This window comes from Epinephelus fuscoguttatus, linkage group LG9 (assembly GCF_011397635.1).
Source record: "Epinephelus fuscoguttatus linkage group LG9, E.fuscoguttatus.final_Chr_v1".
NCBI lineage: Eukaryota > Metazoa > Chordata > Actinopteri > Perciformes > Serranidae > Epinephelus > Epinephelus fuscoguttatus.
The window spans coordinates 32,251,214-32,276,201 of record NC_064760.1 but is presented as its reverse complement, the minus strand read 5'-3'; the positions used below and the strand labels follow the sequence as shown (position 1 = coordinate 32,276,201).

Genomic DNA, 24,988 nt, shown 5'->3' with positions numbered 1-24,988 from the left:
AAGTGAGGCCATTACTGTAAAGTACAAACGTGTGTCTGTATTTGCCGGGATGACTCTTTTGTAGTGTTAAACATCAAGAGCAGTTTGAGTGAAAGGGGGGAAATGAGAGAGACAGAAGGAACCAAAGCTTCAAGGCATAATACTGTAATTGGAAAATTGTGCAAATGCGTTTTGGAGTCATGTTATATAAATGGCCAGCAGAGATAATGCCTGAGATTCGAGGCATGGCCTAATTGAGAGTAGGAGATGGAGGAGGAGAGGGGTGGTGATGCTGAGGGGGCGAACGTAGCGTGGGTTTTAAATTGGGTGAAGGAAATGTGGATGGAAATGGGATGTTTTCAAAGACGTGGGAGGCAGGGAGGCAGGGAGGCAGGGAGAGCGAGCTGTTTCTCTTTAAAGGGGAGGAGAGAAAGAAAGAAAGGGAATAATTCCCACTTTCTTCTTTGGTCTCCACACCTGTGACCCTGCAGCCAGCCGCATAAGCTATTTCTCCCATACGTGTGTGCGTGCGTTTTTCAAGTGTGTAAGTCTCTCAGGTTCTCTCACTCTCTGTATGATTGATGAGTCTCGGTCAGACCTGGATCCTTGCCATAGCCCGGGTCTGATCAGGCATGTTCTGGTCATAACAATGCCATCAATATGTGGCTGACGGCTGTGTGTGTGTGTGTGTGTGTGTGTGCGCGCGCGTGTGTGTGTAATGAAACATAACAATGAAGCATACCATAACCCAAGAGATCCAAGATGTTTTGGTGGGATCTCCATTTCCTGCCCCAGTGCGGGATTAAAGAGGAACGCTGTTTAGATATAGTTCCCCCCATTGATTAGAATTTGAATCACATTAATTAGCCCTTTCATGAGTGATCCATATGTTACTGTTTGACTAATGAACTCTCCTTTCATGGTTTTTCTTCCCTCAGTTTCTGTTTCTTTGCGCCGTCTCAGGTTTCGTCCGTAACTTGAAGATTGACCAAAAATCTGCTTGATATTTGATGAGCAGCATTTGATGAAAGGCATTAGTGGGCCTGCATTATTTATGACTGGCGAGTGATGCATTAACTCATTAAATATGTATACGTACATTACATGAGAAAGAACATGTCCCATAGCATGTCATATTGATTCGGGTGTGAGTTACGAGCCTCCTGCACGATCCATATGAAAAAACATTAGGAGATGGCCCACCAAATCGCTTAAGAGCTGTATCGACAGACTCTCTCCCTCCGGATGCATTGTCACAGTTGAGAAGTTGCAGAGTTTGAACTTGCTCGCTTCAACAGATCAAGGGTAGCGTCTGCACATGCAGCAGATTTTGTGTGGGAGCGGAGTGTGTGAAATAACGTGAGGGGAAACTAAGATGCGGTGCCAACTTACACTGTTAAAGGAGTCGTACCAGCGTTATTGAATTCTTTCCCTCATCTGGTTAGCTATCACTTTACATCTCCCGCTGACAACTTTATTTTCCATCCATGGCTTCTTTACAAGCTCTACCGGCCTCGTGGCCTCGTCAGAAGTAAAAGTGACTTGCCTCGCAGGCAGTGATGTAGTAGCAAACAAAATGATAAGTAAACTATGCTAATGCAGAACCGGTTGGTGATCATCTGAGGCAAACAACCACCGGTGCAATCTAAAATGAATTACTCAGCTCAAAAAAGCATTAATCTATGCTTCCTCGCCTTAGAAGACCCTTTGCTCATTTAGTTTACATCAGTTTGATAGTAATTACTATGGCAGCCACATGCTATGAATTTATATTATGCAATTTTTGTCAGCCTGAGAAGAAAGTTCATTTCACACATAAAAATGCAAGTTTGCTTCACTCGTAGGTCTCAATGCCTCAGAGGTGACTCTGTGATAATCTCCAGTGATTTACTTCTTTTCCACATTAAAAACTGTTAGAAAAACCCAACTGGAGAAGAAAAAAAAAGCTTCCTAGGAAGTTCTTTTTCGCAGTTGGTATTCATGGTCATGGATTAAAATGAGTGTAAGTTAAATTGTTCCCAAGCCACCTCAAACTGCTGGCAGCTGTTGCTTTCCCAGGTGACTTGTTTCATTTATAAAGACATGTGAGGCGCCATGTTACACAATCAAAACAATACAAAACAATGTGGGGAATTACACATGCTCACATCAAGTGAAAACTCACAAGGGTGTTTTCGCTGCAGTGTTAAAATGTACTGGTGTTTAAATATGCAAATGAAGTGGAGTCTGAGCTCGCATATGCTAAACTACTGACAGCTAAAGAGACAACTCTTGATAAAAGTTGCACGCTGCTGAAGATGATGAAGATTAATTTATACATAACATGTTTAGCATTACACAATACTCAAGTGTTGAATCTACTGGACAATTGAGTATCAAGCTAATATTTAATTTAATAAGGATCTAGATGCCTTTTCAGAAAAAGTGAGGAGTGAAAATGCTGCAGTGCATGCTGCAACAGTAATATTTCCTTATTTTTGTGATGTTGACTCTGTTGTAGAACAACAGACGAGCCCTTTGGCAAATGCACAGAGACACACAAGCAGACGCACACACACACACATACCCAGTAAAACATGCAGTCACACACAGTAGCTCAGTGGGGGGAAGGTTTTAATAAACCCACAGTAACGTGGATCTATGGGGGCGTCTCGGGACCGAGCCAGGAAACCAGATGAACGTACCTGCCCCGGGGCACTGAGAGAAACGAGCGAGGATGGGGGTGTGAGTGAGGGGTGGGGGGTGGGGGGCAGTGAAGCCACAGGCGCATTATGTCTCTCATTGCCCTGACTTTTTCTCTCTCCTGCCATCAGTCTCTTCACTCGCCCACTCTGTCTCTGCTCACATCATCAGCCACACGAAAGCCATGCCCACAAACACTGATGTGTTTGTCAGAAGAAAATGCCCAATCACTTTAATAACATTTCATGCCATCTCTGCTTTCACCGAGGACTTGGAGTTTGTTCCTCAGACGGTAATTTCAGACAAACGCAATGGAAATGCCGAGTGCGGCCAATCAGATTTAATCATGTATGAAGAAATGTAATTTTGGAGGACACCAGGGCAGAGCGGGTTGATGCGGGTATTAGTTACTATGCAAAAAGGCGTGTCCATACTCTCCGAATATGAATTTATGAAGCCTGCTTGTGATTTCAATCTGACTAATGTATCAGAACAAACCCATCTGTGCAGCACTGACCCCCGAGGTGAGGGTTTGGGGGTGGGGGGCTGAGAGGGAAATGCAGTGAGCGTGGGCGGCTGGTTTTTATGCTCCCACCATGAACCAAGGTGGTCAGTGAGGAGGCAAATGATATCTTTTACCCACATTTATACAGCTTTAAGGGAAAAATGTAGAAAGAAAGAACATCTCTCCAGAACAATTTCCATGGGAAAAATTTTATTTATCAATATGCGGTAGTTTCCAAACTGGTGGAACATTATTTCCATTGTAGCTGGTGCCAATAGGTTACGCTGAGAAGCGGCGAAAGAAGTGAATGGCAAAAAAAAAGAGAAAGAAATAAAATAACAAAACTTGACAGTTATGATTCAAACAAAGGGAAACAAATTCAACAGGTTTTGCTTACACATGCACATTGAAAAAATAATACTGTGGCTTTGAACAATAGCAGAAATCAACCTACAGTGAGGCTCATACCATGAGCTGAGCGACCAACATCCTTGTGCTAAATTAGGAAAGGAGGGAGAGAGCAACTTTAAAACAAAGGACCGCCTGGGAGATAATGAGTGGTGTAAACCGGATGATTTATGGCGAGCGCAGAGCGGTCACACTCTCATACGTGGCCCCTTTTTCTCCTTCTCCCCCTCTCACTCTACGCCTCTCTCCATCTAGCCCGATAGACTTATTAAAACTGCGAAAAGATTAATCTTTGTGGACCAAAATGTTTTTGTTACATCTAATAATGGAGTGGAAGGTGTGGGTAACTGAAAGGCAGTGGAATTACACAGTCTTCATACGCAGAGTTAAGTGCTGTCTCCAACAGGGAAGGGGGGCTTATCATTCATAGTTTCAATGACCTATCCATTTCAAAGCTGCTCGATGACAAAGCTTCAGTCCTGAACAGTTTCTGAGCAACTAGAATCCTGTTGAATGGCGATGTAAAAACTCTGAACCCCAGTTTTTCTTTTTTTTTTTTTTCTCTAACACATGTGGTAACAAAGACTTTTTTGACAATACTGGACGCTGCAAAAAAAGACAGCTTGTGTGTCCGTTGCAATATTCAGTTGAACTCTAAAAGAAAAGAAAATAAAAACATATTGCAAACAGAGACAAAAAAAAATGCAAGGATTCATACAAAACACACTTTAAAAAGACAGCTATTTACAAACATCCTCCATTACAAAAATCTAATCTTAAATTTTTCTTATGAGCAGTGTTCAGGTGAAATTACATCTTAAATTGGGCTCTATCCATATATTTACATTTCTCTGTTATCTCCTTTTAAAATTTTTTTTTCCCGCCCCCAAAAAAACTTTGAATAACATTAAGTGGTCACTAGAATGAATAAAAATGAGATATGGTTTGTGGTAATTTGGTAATGACTCCCTTGGCTGGTGTAGGTGAATGGATGCGCACCGATCCGAAACAAAAATATTTGATTTAAATGTGTTTCACAGAGGGCCACTGAGGGCTGCATGCTGAGTTAAAACACAGGACCACAAAAGCACGAGCAGCTGTTTAGGTTGTTAACTCTGAGGTTAACGACACACAAAAAGCCACCGGAGTCTTCCCCGAGTCTTCAAGCTGGGCTGCCTTTTAACTCAGCAGTGTATATCCGTGGATGGCAATAGTATGTGGCAGCAGATGATAGGTGTCTCTGCCGGTGGATAAACATTCACCAGGCAGCCTGACCGTTTGACTGGAGATAAACCTGGACCCGTCAGTCTCGGTGTGTCTGTGCGTGTGTGTGCACATGTGCGTCAAACGTCAGCTCGTGTCTGCGTGCTGAGGAATAACTGTCCTTATCTGCTCCCCTCTCCTCTCACACATCATTAACCGGGACTGCGGCGCTCCGTACTTTGGCAGCCACACTGTTTGGAGTTCCAGTCCCAAAACAAGTCTGTTCAGCTGCGAGACCACATTCGTACACACACACACACTCACACGGAAAAAACTGCAAATATAAGCACAAATAAGCACTCACACAGAAGCACCTCCATGTGCACACAGATTCGAACGCCCACCCCACCACCTAAAAAGCGAGCTTCGCCGTGCACACGTGCACACATCCAGCTGCAGTAAATCCTGTCTCGGTGCCGCTGCCCTGGGCTGTGTGATAGCTGAGCTGCAGTGTCCTCGCTGGCTGAACACCTTGACTGAGGAATATTCTGCACAGCATTTTTATTCACAGCACAACTGGTGAGAGGATGGAAAAATGAATGCTAAACTACCCTCCATCACCCCCCTCCCTCTCATCCCCATCCACACCGCCATCTTCCTCTCAGGTTAAAGCCAAGTCACAGGAACATTTTCTCCTTTATCCGCCGCTCTCGCTCTCTCTCCTCCCCGGCTGGTGAGTGTGGGCACGGAGATGGCACATAGATTAGTCACACGCTGGCGACACCACTGACTGTGCACTCCACTGACTCATCCACAGATGGCAGCCAATTGGCACCTAACAATACTGTATCCCAATGTTCAGCCGTGGCTCGCCATCCAACTTATATATAGGGCATCCTACCTATGTAGGCCAGCCAATCAGTGCCGACTACACAGCCTACGCCTGCCTCGCCCAGGCAGCAGGCACCAAACTAAGTGTTTGATGCTTACACCGTAGCACCAGAAGCCAGAACAAACAAATATCAACCTGCCTGCTGTCTTAAAAACCATTTCCCCGAAAGCTCATCAGAGACAATAAAACCTTCAATCTGTGCCAACTGGAGCACTAGAAAGGTTTTGTAAGATCTTGGGCTTGTCTGTCTGTCGGCGCGTCACTCAGTCTGTCTTGTTTTTGAACTCTGCGATACAGTATCTTGGTGTTCTAGCCCTAAGCCAGTTAAGTCTGCCTAGATACAAGACTGGTCCGGACATGCCCGAACACACACATACACACACACACACACTCACAGAGGACACACCCTTCAAATACACACAAGTAGGTCATAAATACCAGAGTAATGGTAAAGCTCATATCAGACCAGTAGAGAGGGGAGTATTCCTGGGAACACACACAAACACACACATCGACGTCAACAGTCCAGGTCAAGGTACTTTCTCTGGAAAAGAATGAACGCGATGGATGACATGGGTGGTGATACAATGGAGTAATAATGATGATCTATTCAACTCTATACATTGTGCACTTGTAGGAAAAGTCTAACAAAATACAACTGCTTTGTGAACTGAATCAGGGTTCGAGGAAATCCTCCATCAAAAATAGTAAGTAAGGCAAACATCAGAGGTGCGAAGGGAGAGGAACACATTATTCCACACACTGTGTCTGATACCTGAGCTATCTGGAGAGTTTCTTGGCCCAGCACGGAGCCCTGACTAACACACGCGCACACAGACACACACACACACACACATACACACACACACGTTTTATGCTCGCACACAAACTGCAGGCTGAGTGGCGTCCGGGGCCTGTGTCTGCCTGTTCCTGGCTAGTGTGCTGGGATGGTGTGGTTAATTGGGTGTAGCACAGACTGTACTTCAGGGAACTGAGATAAGTTATATCCTGCCCGTTAAAGGGGACAGCAAACCAGGATGCTAGAGTTCCATCTGTTGGTTTGCTCCAGCCCCGCACCCCCCCTGTCGGAGCACAGTGGGGAGTTGTAGAAGGTGGGGAGGTGAGGGGAGGAGGAGGAGGGGCGGGTGGGGATTGTCAGACAACCCAAACAAACAGAATAAACCTCACTCATCAGTCAGCTCACAACCCCGCTGGTCACTGGTCAGTGCGTTCTCTCTCCAGATTTGTGCAGCAGGTGGTAGAAATAACATGGGCTTGAAGAAGCATCAAGTCCCCAAAATGCAAAGGAAAGTGTTCTTCCTAAGAACATAAATCAAGCGCTCCTCTCTTCCTCTTCTCCTGGCGGTGTCGCTGGCTGTGCGGAGCATGTCAGACTTTGTAGTAGATGTTAGCGGGGCTTTGCGGGGGCATCTCCTGGACAATGTAGACGGGGTGGCCATAGTCGCCGCTCACCTTCTCATAGTGAGGGCAGTAGTTGTTCTCTGTCCGCAGCGGAATGATGATGTCACTGGGCTCCGTGCCAGCTGTGCCCCCGGGCAGCTTGGGATTGGACAAGGTGCTGAGAGAAAGCGCTGAGGGGCGGGGCTGAGAGTGGGCGTTTTTCCTGGCACGCTTGCGCATCTTGATAAGCAGGATGATGAGGAGGAGGATGAGCAGGAGGAAGATGATGCAGCCCGCCCCAATGGCGGAGAACACGGCCACTTTGGAGCCGAGGATGCCGTCCGAGTTTGCCGGGGAACCAGACTGGTCCTGATTCATGGTGTCTACGGAGAAATAAAAAGAGAGGGCTTAGGGACTGTACATAAATTATCAGGGAGGGTGGAGTGGGGGGTTGTCGTCTTTTTTTTGCTGGAGGAAGGGCAGTCAACCTTTTTTTTTTGAAGAACACTTAACTTTTTCTTACCCCATATTTCTATTTTATATGTGTGTGACTTGTATAGAAAAAAGAGATCAAATAGGCACATCAAAAAGACGGCTTTGATGTGAGCCATAAAGGTGCATTTTGCCATATGCAGAAGGGTTGGGTGAAAATATTGCAGTGCACAAGGCCCTCAGCACAGAACTGTTCTTGGTTCACACATTTGCTGGCTACAATAACAGTTTATTTAGCAGCTCTCTTTTAAAAAATAGAGAGTAGCTTTGTTCTCAACATTCTATGAAAGGAATACTTCACTGCCAAAATGACCATTTGTATATCAGTTACTGCATGATACACTGAATTCGTGATAACTGTTTTTCTCGCATGCCTCCACGATGAATGAAGAATCCAAAAACTGAGAAAATTTGTGATGAATTGGAGTTAAAGAGGTCTGTGTTTAACGACAGCGAAAATATATATCAAAACATCTGTTTACAAACTCACACTCATCTCACGCAGTATAATCCAAGTCTCATTTATCCAGTCGTATGCTTGGTGCTTCCCAGATAGGCAGCCCTTTTCGACAGGAAACTGAGCTCAAAGTGACTTATCTGTTCTCTCTTCAAAGCCAGACTCCATTGACAAAATCAATAATTTTACCTCCCTTAACACAGGATAAGTTAGTGTATTTGTGTTATTGTGTGATGTCTTAAAGGGTTGAATTCACTAAAAGTTCAATCCTATGACGTCAAGTAATCACTTTTTTTTTTTTTTTTTTCAGTTTTTGGATTCTTCATTCCTCGGGTTCACCAACTAGGGGTGGGTGATATGGCCCTAAAATAATACCACAATATTTCAGGGTATTATATGACAAATTAGTAAAAAAACATATATATATATATTATCAATTTAAGAAAATAGAGTTGCAACAAAATAAATTATAGTTTTATATGTTAACCTAATAGTCTGCATTCACATATTCAGTAAAAACTAAACAAAAATTATCTCTAATTTCTTCAGCTTGTTAAAAACAACAGAGTGAGATTCAGATTCTGTATACACTATTAAGAGTTCAACAAAATAAAATCTACCACAAATTACACATTTAAGCAGTTCACAAACACAAAAATGCACCTTGGGAGCTATACATATAAATCAACAGGTGATTTCCTTCTTTTAGCAAAATCCTAAATGACTGAGTTGGACTTTTTTTCACCTGGACCTTTATGCTCTGCCATTTCTCCTCTAATCATAACACTGTACCCTGCGACAAGCTGTTATGCTGCCTTAAGTATCGCACATTCTCATTTATGTAGTTTTTTTGTTGAGCCGCGAGTGTCACGTAGGTTTACATTACCAGAGGTTTATGACGAAATTACTTGACGACACTGACTCCCGTGTGTGCACAGCGAGGGGATCGGGAGAGACGCTGTGCTGCTGCCAGAGGAGCCGCTGAATGAGTTCCCTCTGAGCAGTAATTCACTTAAAGAGAAGTCCGGGGCTGCTCATAAAACATTCAGGACTCCCAGGCCTAACGACGCCACAGTTTATTCCACACTACTGAAGCTGCTCCTCTTTTTGGAACCATTGTGGAGTCTGTAATAATTTTGCTTTCAGTAGTGGTTGTTTTTGCAGTGGCTAACAGTATGACATCAATATATGTCAACAAATTGAAATATCATATATATAAGAATCACAATATGAATTTTTCATATTATATTAAAAATTATACCGTTATTATCGTGAACAAGATGATATGGCACACCCCTACATGGGAGAAATTGTTTTCTTCACAAATTCAACATAACACAGGGTGAGTAACTGATAAACAAACGTTATTTGGCGGGTGAAGTATTCCTAGGTTTGCAATAAATACATCATTTTGAGATTTTTTTCCTAACATAGGAGCAGGGTTTTGGAGCCAGCACCCCTCTCCACCCAAATTATTTTCATACAGTCCCTTAGAGACTTCTGAACAATCAGAGCAGTAATATAATTTACAGTAAGCCAGCCCTGTCATGTGCAGATCTTTCTGTTCTGTGCCTAAATCAACTGTGATCACATCCCTGTTTGTTGTTTGCGCTGACATGACTAACAGCCCCATTGATGTAATCTAATTGAATTAGCTCATTCAAAATAGACTCCTAATGAAATCTGTAGACATCACTCAACATGACAGAGATTCCTGCTCCGATAAGATCGAGCCTTGGCAACTTGTATGACATGTCGAGGCCACATTTCTATGGCAAAGGCCAAGTGAGATATGAAAGAAAAATATGAGCGGGGCATATCTGAACATCTGATTTTATTTTATCCTTTTGTCTAAAGGGGTTCAGGATTGGGCGGGAGGATGTAGGGGGGGGCTGTTACTGGATGAGAGAGAGAATGACTGGCTCCTCTAGTGACTGAAATCTGAGAGGAACCAAATCTGTTTTCCATGTATGCACGCAGCTGCTGCCAAAGAGCAGCACTCACCTCCTCCCACCACCACCACCACCGCCACCTCTTTACTGTCCACGACCCCCCCACAGGCACAAAAAAATTCCCATTCCTCTGGAGACTGCCATCCTCACTAATGACTGTGTCTCTGCACTCGACTGACCACTCCGCACTTAACCATTTATTGAGGAGGGGATAACCGCGCCTCACGCCTTATCACGACTAAATGACATCACTGAAAGCTACCGATTCCAGCCTTATCGGTGAAATCAGAGGCACGGGGAATTTCGTACATTCTGGGCACTGGAGAGAGGGTTGAAGAGAGCCTGTCAGACATTTCATTCCTGAAATATCAGCCCCTCAAACCTCAGTGACACGTCCTTCATTCCACCCTCCTCTTCTCCACTTGACATAATCACTGATCTAACAATGGTAGACAGGTAAAAGCCCGAGTATAGGGAAAAGTGACATTAGGAAATCTTTTTATAGAGCAACTAATGTCAAATAAGCAATTATTAAATGAGGGCAGCTTATCACATTGGGACAGGCAGAACAGTCTGTACTCTGAGGAAGTTTGTGGCATACAAAGTTGTGGAGTAAGTCAAAAAGTTGAAGAAGTGCTCTCTTCTGTGGGAAGCAGTTAAGAAAGGTGCTGGTGAAAACAGGAAACAAGGAGGGCCCAGAGCCTCCGAGGAGGCTCGAGTGACTCCTTCAATTATCTCTGCTTTTAATCTTCATTTATCTGCAATTCAAATGAGTTTTAAAAAGACATATAATAAAGATGGTATGTCTTTGAGTCTCCTTGGGTGCAGCACACGTTTTGTGTGTAGTATGAATAAGAAAGTGACTCAGGGTGAGCTGTATTTGTTTTGGGTGTGGTTTCTTATTGTTTTATGCTGGCTGCATTTTGGCGAATATTATTTCGTTCTGCTTAACATTGGTTTTACATCTTTTTTTGCATGTTGACCCCGAGATATCAAAGGAACGCCTGCGGCATGGAAAAGCCATATGAGAGAATGCTTATGTTGGGAGGCTCAACTATGATTTTTATTTTCTCTGTTCAGGCTAAATGTGATTAATTATTAGAGGAACCCTCGAGGCTGTGAACATTCGTTTTTTTTCTTTTTTACTCTTCAAAAACCTTTATTTTACTAAAATGTTTGCACTCCAGAATCTCGAAAGCATTCTGTAAAGAGTCTGAAGCTGTAGTTTTATGGGTATAATGTTGGCTTGTCAATCTGCTCACCAGGGTTTCCTGGCATCTCGGGTCCAATGTGACCCTGGTCAGGCGGACTGGGACTGGACTCCGGTATGGCGTTGTCTTCTGGAGCCTCCGGCGCCACGGGGTTCGCTGCGTTTGGGACTGTGGGAAACAAAAAACACACAAAAACTCAGCCTTGGCGAGCTGCATGCGCTGAATTACAATGACTTGTTCCTCTGCATCGGCAAGGATTATTTCTTATTATCTTTTGATATATCTTTTATACACAGAGAAGGTTATCTTTGCATGTGTTGAAAGCGTCTCAGAAGTGAAGATGAAAGCACAAAAAGAGGAAGGACAAGTTAGCGAACGTCTGCGAAACACGCCAGTATTCCTGTCCTGTCGTAAAAAATGAGCTCACATCTACATCAGCAGCTCCTTCAGCAAACACTCAGACAGGCATTTCCAACACTGACACATTCATGAGAGCGTAGGACACACACAAACACACACACACACATACACGAGTGCACACACATAAGCCCACACCTAGAATATACTTACAATACACTTAGGCATGGCAGAATGAGGGTAAAGTAGTTATATATTAACTTTTTATTGTTTTACATTATTCATCACGTTAAAAGGCCATAATATGTCTTATTTATTGCTCTGGCTTTAACTCTGAAAGAGGCACACTTCTGAAGAGGGGAGAATAGGAGGACGGGAAGAGAAGGAGGGGAGGCCTGGAGAAGAGGAGAGGAGGGGGTTGTATAAGCTCTGAGGGGAACGCAAAGGAAACAGACAGTTTATCTGTCTGTCTATTGTGATTTCAGCACATGCACTTTGAAGTCTTTGTGCGGTAAACACCGGTGGGTCCGCGGCGCGGCTTTTTACGAGGGCAGGGCCGGCAGACGGAGGACTGTTCTAAACTATTACCGAAGACGGTCAGATGGATCATTCCAGAGAACACTATCAGATGCTTCTCCTCTATCAGGCCTTATCTGCATCTGCCTGAAGGCCTGCTGGAGGGGTGTGTGTGAGAAATAGAGAGGTGGGCGTGTGGGGAGGCAATTTACATTTGAGTCCCTCGTGGCAAGTTTGTGTGGCATGTGTGTGGCCGTGTGTGTGAGTGAAAAGGGACTGACAGTCTAGCAGTCTATTTTCTATTCCCACCTCAGTCTAGCCGAGACTCTGGTAAGGAAATGATTCGGGTGTGGGATGTCTGGAAGATATAAACCATAGAATAGAGAGAGAAAAATGTGGAGAGGAAATGTGGAAAGCGGAGACAAAGGAGGACATAAATTCATGGGCAATATCTTTTTTCTTTTCTTTCTGGCGAACATAACGTCTCTATTAACAAATTGATCTCCTCTCCACCTCTATCCTTTCCATGTCCACACCACCGCATTGCTCCATACTGATTGCAGCAGTGGTGAACCTAGCCGTGAGCTGTTGTGCTCCGTCAATAATTGATGAGAAAAGACAGGAGTGAGAAGTGGGAACATTCACGTATGGCAGAGGATATGAGAGGACACAGTGATCTGATTCACTCATATAGCCCCAACACTGTGTGTCAACCACTGAGCATGTGCAGGGAGCGTTCTAATGTTCTGACCCATTTTTTTTCTGTGTGTACTGCTGACATTTCCCTTAGCTATGCAGACAGCAACTACCTCAGAACTGCCAACCCGCCAGAAGGAGGGAGAAGGCGGGGGGAGGAGGAGGAGGAGGAGGAGTGAGTGAGTGAGTGAGGGAGACAATGATCGAGCGACAGAAGAGAGAGACTGATATGTTGGGGAGAGATAGAGGGAGAGAAAGCGAGAGGGGGAGAGATGCGTGCGAGGCGGTGAGTCAACATATTTCTAATGAGCACGGTGACATGATGTGGTGGAGGGGAAAGCGAGCACTGAACAGCGATGGATGTATAAAATATGGGCTCCCCCTTATTTCCCCTGCAATCAATTTTCCTTCCTTTTCACATCACATTTTATATAAAGACAAAAGACGGAACACGAGACATTTAAAGTGCAATTAGATATTGACGTGTCAGGGCGCATAATTTCCCACAAAACCGATGATTCAATGTGATTAAGCATGGGAGTGTCATCACAAGATCTTACAAAGAATGTGCGCATATTACACATCGGGGTGAGTCACGAAAACATAATCCATAGAGCAAAGAGCAAAGTATGGGTGGACATATGGGGAGATCTTGGGGACTTTGCCACAGGAAGGGTTGGCATTCAGCTGCAGAGGCAGAGGCAGAGGAAACGTGGTTTAAACACAATAGCATCTGGGGTCAGAGCCAAGCTGAGCCCAGGATTTTTTTGTGTTAATTGAAACAACATCGAGTGTGGCTGCAGGAGGTAGAGTCCGGGGCTGCACACAATGACTGTTTCATTTATCTTTAAGTTACTTGGTTTGTCCGAACAACAGTCCACAAGATAAATATGTTTCATTTGCGATAAAATAAAATAAGAAACGCAGCAAATTTTCACATTTCAGAAGCTGCAGCTAGCAGATGTTTGGGATTTTTGGCTTCATGGAACATATAACCAAATTAAAAATTCTTGCAGTTGAATTTTCTGTCAATCCTTTAGCTGATTAATCAACAATGTCTTTCAGCACTTATAGAGTCTGTCAAACATATCACTTTTCAAAAGCAGTCAGTTACATTGCTTAACTACAGCTGGAATGTGCTTTTTATTTTTTATTTATGATGGCAAATTCAATATCTTCCAGACTGTTTGCATCAATGGTCATATAGCAGTCATGGAGGAAGTAATAAGATGTTTTACGTGAACAAAAGTACACCACACTGTAAGAATACCTCAGTTACATACATAACAGTATCTATGCATAGTAATAAGGCTGTCCCAAATATCAGGGGTTTTTTTGCATCGAAGCTTCAGTGCGAAACATCTGCAATTACATGAAGCTTTGAGGGGGGAGTAATGGAAGTCGAGCACATAAGTGTGATATTTTTGAAAGATGAGTTTTCAGTCGACGCACCTAAAATAATGTGACAATTAGCCACTTTCTTAGCATGCAGGTCGCAGTAACCTTGGCTATTTTTCAACATCTTGCTAGCGAATCACGTGTGGTCGAACTGTCCCATTTTCAGTAGTGCTGGACTGTCAGTGACTGATGTTAAATGAGAGTGAGTCAGTCACAAAACTTTTGCTAAGTTTAAACGTCCTTGTCTGAGATTAACTTATAATCACTATTGATGCATAATGGATAATGCTGGATTACTTTTTTTTTTATTTATAAGCTGTTTAGGATTTATAGGGTGATACATAAAAAACTTGAGCCATTCGAATATCGACTTGGACGTCATTACCATGGCAACGATCAAAGCTGTGAAGCTTCAAAGCAGTTGGGTCAGCCCTAATTATTAGCAAAATGTACTTAAGTATCAAAAGTAAAAGCACCTTGAGGTTTTGGATTGCCCTTTGGTGTCCCTTGGGCACAAAAAGTTTGAAAACCACTGGTTTAATCTATAACGATGCATCACTACTGATAAGATCACCATATGTTTTGTAAGTCGGATCTAAAATTTTAAAGTAACTTCTATAGCTGACTTATAAATATGTAGAAAATACTATAAAATAAGTACTTGACTAAACAAACATTTCACCACTTTAAAATAAAACAAGCTTCTTTGGCTCTGGGAAACTACACTGGGCATTCTTCAGTATTTTCTAACATGTTACAGACAACACAGCTCATTGATTAGTAAATAAGATAATAAGCAGATCAATCAATACTGAAAGCAGTCGTTAGTTGCAGCCCTTATGGTAACTGCTCTCTGCTTTCAGGGAAAATTGTCACCTAGAAATTGTACATAGCAGCTAAATCAAAGTTTCTGTCGACGCTCTAATTTCTCACGGCCGTTCCTCTAATAGTTACTGGGTTGGACGGGTACATTATGCATCAAAAATTCCGCTCACAGAAATAGATTTAAAAGTAGTAGCAGCTGGGCCAACAGCATCTCTTCTAACAAGGTTTTTAGGGCACATCGATTGTGAGTGACAGCTCGCTTCGGACCGTTTTGGGAAATGAGCGCACGGCTCTGGCGAAGTTGAGGAACAGCCGGCAGCCACAGAAACAGGATTGAGCTGAGTTCCTAGAACTTTCCTCGAATTAGACATTTTCTTTCAACTTTCATTAACATGAGTTCAGGGGTTTGTTTTTCTCACAGTTAATAGTTTGGTGTACGAGCCTGTGTGGCCTCCTGCATTCATGCAGCCGTGTTGTCATTTGGCGGTGGTGTTGCAATCCCGGGCTGTCGGATGCTCATATTGACCTACATGGAAAGATAATGCAATGGCTGTCTGTTTTCCGAGATGGTTGTGGGTATTTTTCACTGTATCTGCTGAATTTGTTCCGACTCAGACCTTGCTAGCATCAGCAGCTTGTTAGCTTCTATTCTCCCACCGACTGCCAGGATACACTGCTGTCATCCTGCTAGCCAGCATTCAAATATCTGCACACACGTTTGCAGACACACACACACACACACACACACACACACACACACACACACACACACACACACACACACACTCTCTCTCTGCAGATTTCTCAGCAAGTCTCAGTTTATTTTTGACATGTTGAGAACCAGCTTTTAAGCTGGAATCAGATCATCATGGCGGGCAGATGTTCCTCTCAGATGGTGGTTAGTGTCTGTTTCGGTCAAAACAACCACACTGAGGATGGGGGGAATGTTTACAGAGTAACACATCTGTGTACTGTACCCTGTCAAATTCAGGATATAGACGTCCACATATTGAGTAAAACTGCGTCTAAAAGTGAAATGTATGATGCAAACCAAATGTTGTGTCCAAGGATATCCAAACAAAGCCCGCTTGTTTACTTTCAGCATTTTTAGATGACTTACCCCGACCGTGCACTCATGTACCAATTTCAAACACATTTTCATTCTGTGATTACTTTAGACGAATCCGGTCGAAGAACAGCTGAGGAATATCAGGGGGGCTTTTTACAATTTGAAGTGGAGTCAGTCTTTACAGTCATTTCTTATTGCATTGTTATTTCTCCGTGATCTCGCTGTTTGTACAAACTGTTTATGCGTATGAAAATATTTATTCAAAACTGCAGTTAATAGGGGCGGGCAAGGTGGATAAAATCATGCATCACAGTACGTGTAATTGTAAAGCGTGATATCGATATATATCATGCCGTTTTCTGGAAATTCAGCTGAAAAACTGATTATAGAGTAACCAGATGTTCTTTTGTGGCAGACTTATGTCTAAATAAATACCTAACTAATCAGGGTACTTCATCACGTTGAAGTAAAAATCCTGTAAATCCAATACTGCAGTCCAGAAAGCAGTCCTCCCCATTGATTTGTAACGTTGCCTGTCATGGCCTAACACAACCTGACCTATTAAAGCAATAGTTACCTCAGTATAAAGCAATATTTTTGACAGTTGACCCAAAATTAAAGATCAACTAAATAACTGCTGGATTGAAAGCAATTCTTGAAACTGGAATGTTATCCTTTTTGGTGGCTACCCTGAACTCTTATCTGAGAGCTACATTTTAGACAATGTTTTTCTGACAAGAATTTTAAACTTACAATTTAGCATTTATTAATAACCGTTAAAAGAATTTCTCTGGGTCTTGGGTCAAAATTTGGACTAGACCTGAGAGGACATAAAAATACCTGAAAAAGAGTTTGATGACAACAATCCTTTTTAGATCAGAAACAAATTGTCAGTCTTTGGAAAGCCTCGACTGAAGTGGCTCATCAGAATCTAAACGAGTTGTAAAGTGGAGGAACACACTGGTAAAAGAAGTATAATAATTCACATTTTAAAGTTTACTTTTTATATTAGCCCTCACATGAAAACACATGAATTTCCCGGCTAATATAAAGATACCATAGGTTTAAATCGCGGCCATCAGCTTTTATCATGTTTAACTTTCTTTTTTAATCAGTTGGTAGACGAGCCTCGTCACTGTAGCAGTGGAAGAGAAGCCAAAAGGCAAAAATCAGAGCTGTAGTCCCCGTTAAAGGTTTTTTTGGGGGAGTTTTTCCTTATCTGCTGTGAGGGGACAGAGGGATGTTGTATGCTGAACTTATAGTAAGGGCATTTTTAAGTGTGTATTAATGTATTTGTGAACAACTATAACACTTCCTGTGAAGCATATCTATGAGGTGTTTAGACAGCTATTAAATGATCGACACTTTGCAGTTTCATCTGTATAAAATATGCTCTTACAGGCTACATGACATGGTTTCTTGTCTACATCTTGAAGAAAGATGTGGCTAAGAGTTCTGTCTAACTCCTTCATCAAGTTTTCTAATGTCTGGGGGCTGTTTATCGAACATCTCAAAAGGGTGAGGAGTCTGGTTGACTAACCACACTGGACTCTTTCCTTGCACTGGACAGTACACTGTGCTTTGATCTGCCAGGAAACTATGTCACCACTGGACCTTCCCTGAGCACCCACGGTCTTTACCCCATAGATGTTATCTCTCTGACTCAACCTTCCTGTTGACAAAGTATAAACTGGAATATAATTGTGCTGTTTTTCCTCTAGCTGGCAGTGCGTTATCGTTCATCTTGTAATTTCCTATCATCATAATCATTATTACTACTATTATTATTTTTTTGTCTGTTTTCGTCATCTTCTTTTTTTATATCAGTATTTCTTATGTCCGTGTTAAAAACTCCGAAACTAAATGTATTTTTTAAAATAATAATAATAATAATTACATGTATATATATATATATATATATATATATATATATAGTTTTCTTCAAAGAATTCATATTTAAATACAATATACAATATTCATCGTATTCATTTAAGTCATAAATTCTTCTTCTTCTGACTCTAACAACAGAGCAAATTCATTGGCAATGAGGCCAATGAGACGTAGGGATGTATTTATGTGTGTAATCACATATAATTAAATATAATTGCAGCTTTGTTGTCCCGTATTATCAATCATTCATTAGCTGTTCAGAAACTATTTATGGAACACATTAATAAGCACTTTAAACGTCCTTATGCCTCCTTACAACTTCATTCCAGTGTGTTCAACTATTACAGTGAGTGTTTTTGTGCTGCTTGTTAATGCAAAAGAGTTAGGTGTTACCATTTATTTTGTCTTTTGGATAAAGAAGCAAAAGATAGAGCTATTTTTTTTTCTGATTTTATCGAGTTATAACCAATAAAATGAAACATAACAATCTAACAGTGTGCATTTACTACAGTTTCTACTACTGTATTTTTTAAATGGTTGTTAATGGTAGCTTTGGGTGATATGACTGGAATTTTTACCACAATATTAATAAGAATATTTTTCTATTTCAACACACTGTATATCAAATGATAATTATGCTAAATTGCATATAAAATAATAAAACTGATGTTAAATAAAGTAAATTGTGTTCCACTGTTATGCCTTTCATCTAACAAAACTCTTCAAACGTAGAAATCTATTTTTAATAACATTTTGCTCGGGATCATTAATCTGGAAACCAGAATTCTGTAAAATGAAAAATGAATATGATCACATCATCAAGATACAACACCACTAAAAGTCATACTGAAGTATCACCAAGTCCTGGGTAATGCTGCTAAAGAAGTCATATCAAATATATATTACACAAAGAAACACCACTTGTGGCCAATTCATCTCATAACGCAACTTTACAGTTCTAAAGAGCGGGTCCTGTCGGAGGCCGGTGGCAGACAAAGTCACGCTGGGCACACATAGCGATAAATGAAAATGTCACACCAAAGTGAAACATGGCTTTAAGGCAGCAGCACTGCATTGTGTTCTACATGTGAGGTGAGCGCACATTTACCTTGCCCGACTTTCATGATGACTTTCATGGCTCGGCTCTTGCACACGCCTCCCTCCCGGTTCTCCAGGCCCTCGACTGTACCGTTGGAGGTTGCTGGAGGAGGAGGGGAAAGAAGGAGATGAGGAGAGGGGGGGGGGTGAAGGACAAGGAGAGGGAGGAAGTGATGGAGGGTGAAGAGAAGAAAAGCAGGAGAAAGAGGAGAGAAGATGACACACTGGTTAATGAGCACGTCCATAACGCACAGAACTAATCAATATTTACGACAAGCACTGATTAGCTGTTCCAGTGATTAGCCGTTCTCACCCTCAATCAACCGCCAGCTCCTCTCAACGGTATCTCTCATTAACACAATAAAGTGAAGTCAAATGAATGGAACAACATTAGAGTCTACTGAGGGAGGGTGGGCGCTGAGGTGGAGAGGAGGAACATGGTCAGACCTGTGTGTGTGTGTGTAAGTATGTGTGTGTTTTCTGTCTGTGCATACTTTAGCAGTGAGACATGCCAGCGAGAGTTCCAGCTGCTTGCCAAGTCCTCGAGCAGCTTACTCCCCCTGAGCCACATGTGTCATTACTTGCTAGTAGTGCTGAGAGCTAAATGCCTCCCTTAATGTTTGTGCGTGCATGTGTGTGTGTCCATTTATATATTAGGGTATGTGTGTGTGTGTCGGCCTCCCTCCATTTGTTTTAAAGTGTGCGTTCTGCTCGGACTTGAGCGAGGAGCTCAGGGTCGAGGGTTGTTTATTCAATGTCACATTCACTTCAGACACTGTGACACAATTGGCTGTCTATTTTAGGGCGCATGATAATGACCTAGGGAGACAGAGTGTGACTCTGACCTTAACACTGAGCGGCTACAGCACAAGGCAGTTGTGTGTGTGTGTGTGTGTGTGTGTGTGTAGGTGTATGTGTGTGTGTGGCCGTGTGCCTGTGTGGGCGCATGCGATGGCAGCTCTAATTTTGGAATTCCCCAAATGATCTCCATCTCCGCTTAGTCTGCTGTTTCAACTTACTCCCTTCCTCTGAAATGCTTTTGTTTCTCTTCCCTGCATTAGCCGCCTTGGTCTCTCTTTCCCTCTCTCACTCTCCCTCTCTGTTTTTTCGCTCACTTCATTTAGTTTTTTATCGGCGCTATCTGACTCTACCCCTCCTCTTCCCTCCCTCTTAACTCAATGACCATCTCCCTGGGTGATTGCTTCAGATGGCACCCTCATTATGATGAGATAGTCTTGGAGAGGGTGCTTATCTAATGATGACACAAAGAGCGGCAGACTCAGCTACAGACGGGAGTTGGTCCAAACAATGCAAACATCGAAATACTTACCCTCCCTGGCATGATGCATCAATGTTTATGCATACATTTCCCTGCTATAAATTGATGTTGTATCAAGCAGTGCTGGAGTCTGGCTCTGGCGCTATGGAAAAGCTCATCTGTTTGATTCATGCCTTGTCATTCCTAAGTATTATTAATGTTGACATTTTGTTGCCCTCTGGGATTTCAGCTTTGTGCTCTGCCGAAATTGAAGAAAACTAAACAATGAATTGCGCTAATATTATGTTACATTATCAGATCATACTCTGGCCCTAAATTACAAAGAGAACCACAACATTTTGTTAGTGTGGCCGGAGTACGTGATAATTTGCGAGAATGATTGTGATAACATTGTGACAGGAGCTCTTTGGCAAATTCCCCCAGCTGCAGACTCAACATACACGACTGAGCGAACCGGACGGTGAAATATATACGAGGGGGGTTAAGCTGAGTCGAGTGCAGCGCAGGAACAAAAAGATTTTAAATTTACGTGGGACATTAATGTGAATGAACACTCAAGGCTAAGTGAGTGTTATGATTTATGTAAAGTCTATGCAGGGAGCATGTCTCTTCTAAAGGGAACATTCAAAGACAGTGAGGTGAACAGGCCTGTTTCCAGTCTTAAAGGCGCACCGTCTCGCGGCCCAGACGCTGCCGCGATTTGCTAACCTCATCCTGCCATTTTCCACCCAATTTCTCCTCTTCTTTCAATTTTTAAATTTCCAGGGCAAGGTTATACAAAAATGAGCTCTTTGAAGATCGGGCTCAAAGGCGCTTGAATAATCTGACTAAGAGTGAGCGTCATGCTATGAATTTTATATCCACTCAGGGAGAGCAAATCTTCTCAGTGTTAACTTACTTCTGTCATCTAAATTAACTATTCCTTCAGGCTGGCTGAACAGGCTCCTGCGTTACTGATGTGGCGTGATGATAAGTCAGCCCTTCGGGGCATCTGTTTAGGCAAACAACTGAAAAGACAGCCGGACTTATAAAGAGATGATCACTTTATATGTTGTTTGTATTCAGGCCATTTAAAACGTCACATAATTCAAGGCTTTTACTGTACCGATGGAAATTCATAATCCGATTAACCGTGTCCTGTTTTAACCACATTTCCTCATGTGAATCCATCTTTTGAGTACTATTCAAGATGGAAATCCACTCCAGAAACAACTGTTGAGTCCATTAAAAAATGAGCGGTGAATCTTTAAAAAAAAAAAAAAAAAAAAAAAGTGGAGACGTTTAAGTACCACACACTCCTGTGTTTGTCATTCTGACCCTTATGTGAAAGAACTGTATCTACATCTATCATGCCAGTGTACTCAAAAAACTGCCTGCCACGTTTCTCAAACTGCTTAACCCCTCTCCACAACAAGGACACGCTGACAGATTTTTTTTAATCTGAAAGCTTCTCACTCACTCTATCTCCTCTTTCTCTCACTCAATTTCTCCTGTCTCACTCTGTCTCTCTCTCTCTCTCTCTCGTTTCATCCCCGTACGCTGACGCTAATCCAAATCTGGATTTCCAGATATTAAAAGGCCGACGGTCATGTCGTGTTTTGGAAAGAGGAAACTGGGGAATTGGGTCTTCCTGTGTGTCTCGGTGGAGATAAAAACACAAGGGGATAAAGCAACGACAGGGCGCAGAACAAAGAGACTCCCATTCTGCTGCTAATGATTTAGTGGAACAAACCGGTTCAGCGCTGGGAGTCCAGAATACCGAAAGAACTGGTCATTGCATGAAGGAATGTTGCTTTTTTTAATAAAGCGGTCAGGCTCCAAAGCTGGTTTTTTGTATGATTTAAGGCCCTCTTTGTGGGTGTGGATCATTGGCCGCAGAGTGACTAGTGGGAGAACAAAAGATCTACAGCTGCTGAAGTCATAAGAGAAACCAGGTGCCAAATGTTGATGTTGGGAAATATCTACAGTACAAATGTATCAGCCAAGAGAAAGCCTTACAGGGGAAAGAGCTGGCCTGCAACAAAGGCTCCCGTTCCAACACTACACATACACCACTACTGCTAGCACATTAACATGCATGTGTGAATGCATACGCTGTGCATATACACAAATGCACACAGATTTCACAAGGACATTCGGGGTAGAGCGGAAGGACTGCTCCCTGAGGTGCTCCCGAGGAGAGGAGTGGGAGATGTGTGAGAGACGCGGCGCTGACTGGCCGAGACGACACAAGCTAAGGCTAAAGTGCGACGCGGTGGTCTATATTTATTCTCAGGTCTGCTAAATGAGGTCACTCAGGTGGTCCTGCTGAATACATTCCCCCATCTCCATCATGAATCATCTGCTGCTTATTATTCCTGTCCAGCCCAGGGGGGCTTGCTTTCATACACCGCAATGGGCTGTGTGTGTACGTGTGTGTGCATGTGCTGCTGTGTCTATGTGCGCACGCGCTTGCTCTCGTGCGCAACATCTGCCCAAAGCACCGAATGAGGGGATAGATACAGCCCATGTGACAGACAGAGAGCAGGTTGTTTAATGAGAAAGTGGATGAGAGGTGACATTCATTGGCTACCTTTCACACACCGCCCCCCCATTCTCCACCGCATTCAGACTTCCACTTAGACGAGCCGAGCAGGGACCGGGTAGTCACAGTAACCACCAGTAATAATGTCTACATTTTCCAAAAAAAAAAAAAAAAAAAAAAAAAAAAAAAGCTAAATACATAAACAGGCGACCACGATCTGATCACTCACACTTAGCATCAAGGAAAAACACCAGCACACAGAGCTGTTTCATCCATTTGTGGCAAAGCAGGGAGCTAAACACAGCCGTGTCAGGCATGAGTGCCTGTATCAAACAGAGTGTCACAACAGAAATGGCTATTTCTCATACCTGCGATATTCCTATCTCAGTTTTTGTTTACATTAGCACACCAGAGCCGAAGTGGGGAGAAGGAAAGGAGAGCCTATTTGCACAAAATATTTCACTCCTGAATGAGCACAGAGAGGGTTAGATTAGGTTTATGGGCCTGATTCCAGAGATAACCCTCCCCAGCAGATCTGGCATGCATGCAAGCACACACGTGCGCACACACACACACACACACACACACACACACACACACATATACACCCACACAAACACATACAGAGTGAGGTTGGCAGACTGGAATAATACTGGGGGATCTAGATGTTTGCACTTTGAACCTTTTCTAATCCTGAGTATTAGGCCATGGCTAAAGCCTGATTATGGCAGAATGAAATGGATCTAAATAGATGTCCAAACCCATCAGTCCTCCATTTCTTTGTCCTAGAAATAGAAATGGAAATCAGTAATCAACCTCCAACCTCTCACTCGCCGTCTCTCCCACGTAGCCTCCTGCGCAGGTTTGGCATCGGCAAAGAAAATTCATTCAGACTTTTCACATCATCTCAGATGAATTAGGCGCGCTCGGCTCAGCCAATGGTTTCTTCTCGTGTTTCTTTTCAATAATAAAACCTGGCAGACAATATAAAATAGTCATATCTTTGACGTTAGTGCTGCACATTTTTCATGCTATTTTGCAAATCCAATATTGAATTTAGGTTAGAATAAATGTGGTTTTGAGTAATGTGCGTGGACACAGCTGATTTTCTCATCTACATGTTCGACAACACTGCTTTTTTCCCCCCGGTTTAGGTTTTGCAAAGCATCGCCATGTAGCAGCTCTAATATCGCCGCGTGCTGCCTGTTCCCAGGAGCTGCTCTGCTGCACGAACGGGAGGCAGGTAGCAGCATTACTGTCAAGGTTTAAGGTGGTTAGCGGCCCAGTGCACACAACTGTTGCTCAGCTCACTGCTTCAGCATACAGCCAGAGGGGGAGCTCCTCTCCTGCGTCCTGATTAGACTGCTCACTCACTCACACACACATGCGCGCGCACACACACACACACACACACACACACACACACACAAGCGGAAAGCAAAGCATGCACGATTGCACACACAAATACAACCACACTTGAAATGGTTGCAAAAAATATACAGACATGTAAGCACTTGGCCCCAAAGACAGGAACACACACTGAAGCACACACTGTCATGTGCATGCACACACACAATTACATACATACACACACACACTGGCTGCCTGTGTAGCCAGAAGATCAGGCAGGACTTAAGAGCTCCTCCGGCACCAAAATTACAGGGTACCTCTAAATCCTTCCAGCAGAGAGCACTATGGGATAGCGTGGGGTGGGGGGGTGGGGGGGTGGGGTGGGAGCGGTGCTGCTGCGGAGGGGTGAGGGAGTGAGGTGAAGTGGAGAGAGGTGTGTGCGTGGGGGTGAGGTGTTTAGAGAGGGGATGGAAAGAGGAGTGTGGGGTGAGGAGGGGCAGGAGAGGAAGCGGGAGATTCCTTTTTTTGAAGACGAGAGAGTGTGCGAACCGGGGAGGAGTGAGACTTGATCTGTCTGAAGTGTGCTTGCGTGCCGGTGTGTGCGAGTGTGTGGCGGCGGATGGGGGTGTCTGTGCGTGCGTGCATATGTCGGTGAGGGAATATGGAAGGAGGTGATGAAGTGAGGAGTTGAGAGGAGGAGGAGGAGGAGGAGGAGGAGGAGAGCTCAGTTTGGAAAGAAGAAGAAGTGGGAGGTGATCTCTCTCTGTGAAGCAGAGGAAGCATATGTGTGTGTGTGTGTGTGTG

At 43.2% G+C, this 24,988-nt stretch overlaps 1 protein-coding gene across 1 annotated transcript in view; it reads right to left on the bottom strand.

Moving 5' to 3' along the window:
- Window positions 1-3,357: 3,357 nt before the first annotated feature.
- The window catches only part of efnb1 (ephrin-B1), a 66,050-nt gene continuing 44,419 nt past the window's right edge, over window positions 3,358-24,988 (bottom strand). The window contains exons 3-5 of the mRNA XM_049585527.1: window positions 19,042-19,134; window positions 11,234-11,350; window positions 3,358-7,453 (exon numbers count right to left, since the gene is read on the bottom strand). Of these exons, the coding sequence (XP_049441484.1) occupies window positions 7,059-7,453; window positions 11,234-11,350; window positions 19,042-19,134 (605 nt within the window). The 3' untranslated portion in view covers window positions 3,358-7,058. The remainder of the gene's footprint in view (window positions 7,454-11,233; window positions 11,351-19,041; window positions 19,135-24,988) is intronic.